This window comes from Piliocolobus tephrosceles, chromosome 21 (assembly GCF_002776525.5).
Source record: "Piliocolobus tephrosceles isolate RC106 chromosome 21, ASM277652v3, whole genome shotgun sequence".
NCBI lineage: Eukaryota > Metazoa > Chordata > Mammalia > Primates > Cercopithecidae > Piliocolobus > Piliocolobus tephrosceles.
The window spans coordinates 41,381,068-41,389,069 of record NC_045454.1 but is presented as its reverse complement, the minus strand read 5'-3'; the positions used below and the strand labels follow the sequence as shown (position 1 = coordinate 41,389,069).

At 52.5% G+C, this 8,002-nt stretch overlaps 1 protein-coding gene across 5 annotated transcripts in view; it reads right to left on the bottom strand.

The window, feature by feature from the left end:
- Nucleotides 1-8,002, bottom strand: part of ECSIT (ECSIT signaling integrator) — a 26,083-nt gene continuing 18,081 nt past the window's right edge. For 4 of the 5 annotated variants that reach the window (XM_023188683.2, XM_023188684.1, XM_023188686.1 and 1 more), the window contains 5 exons: nucleotides 7,407-7,630; nucleotides 2,072-2,129; nucleotides 1,794-1,942; nucleotides 1,544-1,649; nucleotides 1-518 (listed from right to left, as the gene is read on the bottom strand). In XM_023188683.2, coding sequence (XP_023044451.1) covers nucleotides 277-518; nucleotides 1,544-1,649; nucleotides 1,794-1,942; nucleotides 2,072-2,129; nucleotides 7,407-7,630 — 779 coding nt within the window. In that variant the 3' untranslated portion in view covers nucleotides 1-276. The remainder of the gene's footprint in view (nucleotides 519-1,543; nucleotides 1,650-1,793; nucleotides 1,943-2,071; nucleotides 2,130-7,406; nucleotides 7,631-8,002) is intronic. The other variant, XM_023188687.1, reaches the window with a different exon arrangement.

Below are 8,002 nucleotides of genomic sequence, written 5' to 3'. Positions count from 1 at the left end.
TGTGCACAACCAACAGGGCCCCCCACCCCTTTTTGATTAAACTTTCTAACTTCGCTTGAAGGGGGAGAACCAGAAGAGCCTGCAGACCCTGGGGGGGTCTCGCCTGCCCATCGCTGGCAGCCTGAGATCCTGGGGAGGGGATGCCACACTGCCAGAGAGGAGGGTAAGGAGCCCCAAGCAGGAAAACATTTATTTGCTGTACACTCAAGGGGCATCTCATGCCTTCAGTCCACCGCCTCCTCGGGCCACAGCCTGTGCCCTCACGCCGGCTCAGACTCAGCTCTGGCCCTGCTGCTGTCGCTTCAGGCTGTCGTCTTCCTCGTGGTCCTCGGGCGGGGGCGGTTCCTCCAGCCCTGCAGAGGATGTGTGGAGCTCCCCGGTGGCCCCGGTCAGGCGGAAGACCACGGGGATCTGGGCCAGGGTTGGATTGGTCTCCTGCAGGCCCTGGATCCACTTGGCCAGCGTCGCCTGATCATGGGCACCCGCCATGCACATGGCGAAGACAGGGCCTTCCTCCACTATGGGAAGAGATACACCCTCAGGGTTTGCACAGTGGGGGCTGCAGCGGCTAACCCATGCCTACACCTTTTTGAGGTATTTTACACTCCCTTCCACTTTCTTTTTTGTTTGAGATGGAGTCTCGCTGTGTCGCCCAGGCCGGAGTGCAGTGATGAGATCTCGGCTCACTGCAACGTCCGCCTCCCAGGTGCAAGTGATTCTCCTGCCTTGGCCTCCAGAGGAGCTGGGAGTACAGGGCGCACAGCACCACGCCCGGCTAATTTTTAAATTTTTATTAGAGATGGGGTTTCACTATGTTGGCCAGACTGGTCTCAAATTCCTGACCTCAAATGATCCACCCGTCTCAGCCTCCCAAAGTGCTGGGATTACAGGCTTGAGCCACTGCACCCAGCTTCCTTCCACTTTCTTGTGCCTCCAAACCTTTGCACAAGCTAGCCCTGCTGCCTAGGCTGCCCACTCCACACTTCACCTGGGCGATGCCTCCTGGGTCTTCTAGATTCTGCCAGGAAGCCCTCCTGACCTCCCACTGAAGGCATGCTCCTCTCCTAAGCTCCCCAAAGTGTAATTTGCCTGCTCCCTTACTGACTCAAAGGACTAGGTTTGTCCTGGTGACACCCAGTAGCCGGCACAGAGGTGTGGAGGGAGGGAATGACCAAGGGCCGACAGGGCTGAGTGGCCTGAGGTCTGGAGCCCCTGAGGCAAATGAGAGTGTGTGGCGGGAGGACGAGGGGGTAAGTGGACTGCAACTCAGCCTGGGCCTACTCCTTGACCCCAGAGGCCGCCCCTCATCCTGGGTGGTGTTTGGAATGTTTGGAAGTCCTGCCTGTCCAGGTTTTTGCCTTATTTCTTTTCTTTTCTTTTTTTTTTTTTTTTTAAAGACAGGGTCCATGACGTAGGCCGGAGTGCAGTGGCTCAATCATAGTTCACTGCAACCTTAGCTCCCGGGCTCAAGTGATCCTCCCACCTCAGCCTGTCAGAGGGCTGAGATTACAGGCACACCCACCGCACCTGGCCCAGTTTCTACCTTCATTGATGTCAAACTCGTAGTCGTCCCAGCCACTCCTCGAATACTCCAGGTCCAGCTGCATCGGGTAATAGAGGTTCCACTCCTCTGGCGTGTCTTCCACTTCCTACTCCAAGCGGGGGGAGTGCAGGCAGGAGGGTCAGAGGCCGGGGCTCTCGCAGTCTCCCTCCCCCAGCCTCTCCCATGCACCCTCAGGGTGGTGCCAGCCCCACTCCCCAGCCCCGACACGTGCTTTGCTTTAAGCCCTCACCCTCTCCTCCGGGGGCAGCAAGTCAGCTCTGAGGATGTGGTAATACACACACTTGTTTCTCAGCCACAGGGAGAAGGGGCCCTCGACAAAGATGGGCCGGGCAGGGTTGTGGCGGGCCAGGGCAGCCTGCTGATCGGGACTCTGGATTCCTGGTGTGGAGATATACATGTCCTGTGCCCTGTGAGGGACTCTGCCCAAAGGCTCAGGGAGCCCAGCTTAGGTCCAGCAGGGCCTGGGTCAGGTTAGAGACCTGGCCGCCCCTATGCTTGCGGACTTACCTATGATGTGGGGCTGGGGGGGATCTGCTGCACCTGTTGAGTCTTTGGGCGAAGGAACCTGCGAGGGAAAGCAGAGATGTAATCTTGTAACCCCCAATCCCGTACAGAGGAACTGGAGACAGAGAAACAGAAAGGGGCGTATCAGCGAATTTAGGACACCTTTCCTGGATCTGGTACATGGTCCTCCAACCTGTCCCCTTGTCCCTCTGTCCCATTTGGCAATAGCCACCAACCTTTAGGATGCTCACCCTGAGGGAACCACCCTGGAGCCAGCCCACATGTGTCAAAACCCTGACTCTGTCACAAGCTGTGTGACCTCGGCCAAGTCACTGTACCTGCGTGCCTCAGTTTCTTCAGATGCACAATAGGGATGATAATAGCACTTAATTCCGATTTTTTTTTTTCTTTTCTAGAGATGTGGTCTCCCTCTCTGTCATCCATGCTGGAGTATGGTGGCACGACCATCGTTCACTGTAGGCCTGAACTTCTGGGCTCAAGTGATCTTCCCACCTCAGTTTCCCAAGTAGCTGGGTCTAAAGGTGCACACCACTATGCCCAGCTAATTTAATTTTTTAAACGTTTTTATTTTTGAGATGGAGTTTTTCTCTTGTTGCTCAGGCTGGGGTTCAGTGGTGTGATCTTGACTCACTATAGCCTCCGCCTCCTGGGTTCAAGCGATTCTCCTGCCTCAGCCTCCCGAGTACCTGGGACTACAGGCACCTGCCACAACGCCCGGTTAATTTTTTGTATTTTTAGTAGAGATAGGGTTTTGCTATGTTGGCCTGGCTGGTCTCAAACTCCTGGCCTCAGGTGATCCGCCTGCCTTGGCCTCCCAAAGCACTAGGATTATGGGCATGAACGTAACTTTGGGTGGTTGTAAAATGTGTAGAATAATAAGTGCTCAGTGCTTGTGAATTACAAGAAGAAAAATAACTTCACATATACAGAATATCCCAGGAAGGAGACACTAGAAGCAAATGATAGCTTTCACCTCTGTGGAGGACAGGGTGGGAAAGAATGCCTTTTTGTATCTTTTAAAATTCTATAACCTGAACATAATTCAAAAACACTAGACGATTTTTTTTTTTTTTTTTTTTTTGAGACGGAGTTTTGCTCTTGTTGCCCAGGCTGGAATGCAATGGCGTGATCTCGGCTCACCACAATCTCCACCTCCTGGGTTCAAGCGATTCTCCTGCCTCAGTCTCCCGAGTAGCTGGGATTACAGGCATGCGCCACCACACCCGGCTAATTTTGTATTTTTAGTAGAGATGGGGTTTCTCCATGCTGGTCAGGCTGTTCTTAAACCCCTGACCTCAGGTGATCTGCCTGCCTCGGCCTCCCAAAGTGCTGGGATTACAGGCATGAGCCACCACACCCCAACAAAATTTTTTTTTAACAAAATGCACCTGCTTTTGAACCAAAACAGTGGACAGCTGTTAGAACATGTATCATTCATCCTTTCAAGTTAAAAAAATTGAGATGGGCAGGACGGGCACGGTGGCTCACATCTGTAATCCCAGCACTTTGAGAGGACGAGGCTGGTGGATCACTTGAGGGCAGGAGTTCGAGACCAGCCTGGCCAACATGGTGAAACCCCAACTCTACCAAAAATACAAAAATTAGCTGGGAGTGGTGGTACACGCCTGTAGTCCCTGCTACACAGGAGGCTGAGGAACGAGAATTGCTTGAACCTGGGAGGTGGAGGTTGTAGTGAGCCAAGACTGTGCCACTGCACTCCAGCATGGGTGACAGAACAAGGCTCTGTCTCAAAAAAAAAAAAAAAAAAATTGAGATGGATCAGTGACTTCTAGTTGTTTTAAGTGACATTTGCAAAAGGCAAGGTACATGTATATAATCCCCTGCTACTAAAGAAACTTTTTTTTTTTTTTTGAGATGGAGTTTTACTCTTACTGCCCAGACTGGAGTGCAATGGCACGATCTTGGCTCACTGCAACGTCCACCTCCTGGGTTCAAGCAATTCTCCTGCCTCAGCCTCACAAGTAGCTGGGATTACAGGCATGCGCCACCACGCCTGGATAATTATTTTTGTATTTTTAGTACAGACGGGGTTTCTCCATGTTGGTCAGAACTCCCAACCTCAGGTGATCCGCCTGCCTCAGCCTCCCAAAATGCTGGGATTACAGGCGTGAGCCACTGTGCCTGGCCAAGAAACTTCTTTTTTTAAACAGACAAGATCTTGCTCCGTCGCCCAGTCTGGTGTACAGTGGTATGATCACGGCTCACCACAGCCTTGACTTCCTGAGTTTAAGCCATCCTCCTGCCTCAGCCTCCTGAGTAGCTGGGGTTACAGGTGTGCACCACCACTCCCAGCTAATTTTCCTATTTTTTTTGGTAGAGATGGGGTCTTGGCATGTTGCCCAGGCTGGTCTCAAACTTCTGGGCTCAAGCAATCCACTGCGTCAGCCTCCCAAAGTGCTGGGATTACAGGCATGAGCCACTGTGCCTGGCTGTATTTTACTCCATGAGATGGGCGTGAAGGATATTTAAATACAAAGGATATAGATGCAAAAAAAAAAAAGAGAAAGAGATCTGCAAATGTACAGAACCTCTCTGGAAGGAGACATGGAAATAAATAGCCACCTCTGGGGAAGGAGACGGGGGTGGGGAGGGTGCGGGGCCTGGGTAGAAGCAGAGGACTCATCACCATGTGCTTTTACATGCTGTTTGGCTTTTTAGTGCATTGCTTTGCAAAATGAAGAAATGAACTAAAAACAACCCTTCCTCCCACATTCTACTGCTGGTCTCAAGGCGTCTCTCACCTGGACCCACAACCCTGGTCCCCTAGCCCCTCTCCCCACCCAATATCATCCACACAGCCGCCAGGAGACACGTTTCCAATTGCAGATTCTTCCAGAAACATGATTCCAACCCCATCCCTCTTTTTTTTTTTTTTTTTGAGACGGAGTCTCGCTCTATCGCCCAGGCTGGAGTGCAGTGGCGTTATCTTGGCTCACTGCAAACTCCGCCTCCCAGGTTCATGCCATTCTTCTGCCTCAGCCTCCCAAGTAGCCTCCCAAGTAGCTGGGACTTGGGAGGCTACCACGCCTGGCCAATTGTTTTGTATTTTTAGTAGAGACAGGGTTTCACTGTGTTAGCCAGGATGGTCTTGCTCTCCTGACTTCATGATCCGCCCGCCTCGGCCTCCCAAAGTGCTGGGATTACAGGAGTGAGCCACTGCGCGCAGCCCATCCCTCTTCTTAAATCCCCGCCCCTCGCCCCTGGCATGGCTCTCCCCACCAACCAGGAGGTTTGAGATCAAGCTCTTTAATCAGGTGCCCCCACTCACTGCACCCCATTCCCTGGTACATACTGCTCCCTCTGCCCAGAGTCCTCTGCTCTCCTTACCTCCCCCAGGAAGCCCTACCTGCCCACTCAGAGCTCCCACAGCACCCCAGGCTTCTCCATCTCAGAACCACTGGCTCTTAAGGAAACTGTTATCCATCCAGGACCAGAGGACAAGTGCTGTGAGGGGCTCTCTTTGGATCCCTTGTGTGATCTGGCATGAGTGGGGGCTCCCAGGACACTGAGATGGGGGTGTTACTCTACTCAGTCATTCAACAAGCCACTACCAAGTGTCAGCTTTGCACCAAATCCTGTGCTCAGCCTTGGGAGACAGGAGGGAGACTGAGTACTGATGAATAAGGATCCAAGCCCAGCACCGTGAAGGGGTGGTGCCTTGGCCAGGGAGGTCAGGAAGGGCATCCTGATTAGGAATAGTGGAGCTGAGACCAGAATAATGAAGTCCACGGAGAACAGTGTTCCTGGCAGAAGGAACAGAGAACGCAAAGGCCTGTGGTGGGAATTGGCACAGAAAAGAAGGAAGATGTCTAGAATGTAGCAAGTGTTGGGAGAAAGATGGGAGAGTGCTATGGTCTGAATGTTTATGGCCCCCTGAAATTCATGTTGCAATGTATCTCCAATGCAATAGGATTAAGAAGTCAGGCCTTTGAGAAGAGAGGCACTTAGATCATAAGGGCTCTGCTCTCATGAATGAGATTAGTCCCCTTATAAAAGAGGTCTGGGCCGGGCGTGGTGGCTCATGCATGTAATCCCAGCACTTTGGGAGGCTGAGGTGGGCAGATCATGAGGTCAGGAGATCGAGACCAGCCTGGCCAACATGGTGAAACCCTGTCTCTACTAAAAATACAAAAATTAGCCAGGCATGGTGGTGCGCGCCTGTAGTCCCAGCTACTTGGGAGGCTGAGGCAGGAGAATTGCTTGAACCAGGGAGTCAGAGTTGCAGTGAGCCAAGATGGCACCACAGCACTCCAGCCTGGCAACAGAGTGAGACTCCATCTCAAAAAAGAAAGCAAATGTCTGAGGGGGCCAGGCATAGTGGCTCATGCTTGCAATCCCAGCACTTTGGGAGGCTAAGGCGGGTGGATCGCTTGAGCTCACGAGTTTGAGACTAGCCTGGGCAACATGGTGGAACCCCATCTCTACAAGAAATACAAAAATTAGCTGGGTGTGGTGGTGTACGACTATGGTCCCAGCTACTCAGGAGGCTGAGGTGAAAGGATGGCTTCAGCCCGGGAGGTGGAATTTGCAGTGAGCCAAGATAGTGCCACTGCACTCCAGTCTGGGCAACAGAGCCAGACCTTGTCTCAAAAAAAAATAGAGGTCTGAGGGGCTTGTCTGCCTCTTATACTATGTGAGGACACAGCAAGAAGGTGTCATCCTTGAAACAGAGAGCAAACCCTGACCAGACCTAGATCTGGTGACACCTTGATCTTGAACTTCCCAGCCTCTACAACTGTCAGCAATAAATTTTTGTTGTTCAAAATGACCCAAGCTAAGAGATTTTGTTAGAGCAGCCTGAAAGGACTGAAACAGAGGTTACTCAAGCTGTGCCAGCAGTAAGGACCATGGGAACCTACCAGAGGACTCAGCCAGAGAATCAGAACTTAATTCATGGCCAGGCACAGTACCTCATGCCTGTAATCCCAGCACTTTGGGAGGCCAAGGCAGGAGGATTGCTTGAGCCCAGGAGTTCAAGACCAGCCTGGGCAATATAGTGAGACCCTGTCTCTGTAAAAAATACAATTTTTTCAATTAGCCAGGTGTGGTGGTGTGTGACTGGAGTCCCAGCTACTCAGGAGGCTGAGGTGGAAAGATCGCTTGAGCCTGGGAGGCAGAGGCTGCAGTGAGCCGAGTTAGTGCCACTGCACTCCAGCCTGGGCAACAGAGCAAGACCGTCTCTCAAAAAAGAACTTGATTCACCACAATCACTAGAGTGAGAGAAGGGGAGCCTGGAGGAGGAATGGTGGGAGCCTGACCTGGGGTGGCAGCTGAGGCTGTGGACAAGGTCGGATACCTGGTAGACGGTGACCCTGGCACTAAGGTCAGGCTCCATGTGCCTCAGGCCAAACGTGGCCAGCTCCACAGGGTCCTGGGACAGGTCCCGGGGCACTGGGAAGGGGTTGATGTTCATGAATCGAGGGAACCACAGCTTCAGGCGCAGCAACTTGAGCATGGGGTAGCTTTTGCGTCCAAATATCTGAATCAGCAGGAACTCCGTCTCCTTGTTGGGCATCACACCTGTGCCGGGCAGATGCAGGCAGAACCTCAGAGACGGAGGGGTCGGAGGGAAGGGGAGAGAAGAGAACATTGGAGTCAGGGAATTGATCACAGACAGGGAGAAAAGAATCAGAGAGAATTAGAAAGTAAAAGGCTCATGCCTGTAATCCCAGCACACTGGGAGGCCAAGGGGAGAGGATCACTTGAGCCCAGGAGTTTGAGACCAGCCTGGGCAACATAGCGAGACCCTACTTCTAAAAGAAAGATAGAGAGGAAGGAAGGAAGGGATGGAGGGAGGGAGGGAGGCAGGGGAGGGTGGGAGAGACGGAGGGAGGGAGGGAGGGAAGGAAGGAAGGAAGGAAGGAAGGAAGGAAGGAAGGAAGGAAGGAAGGA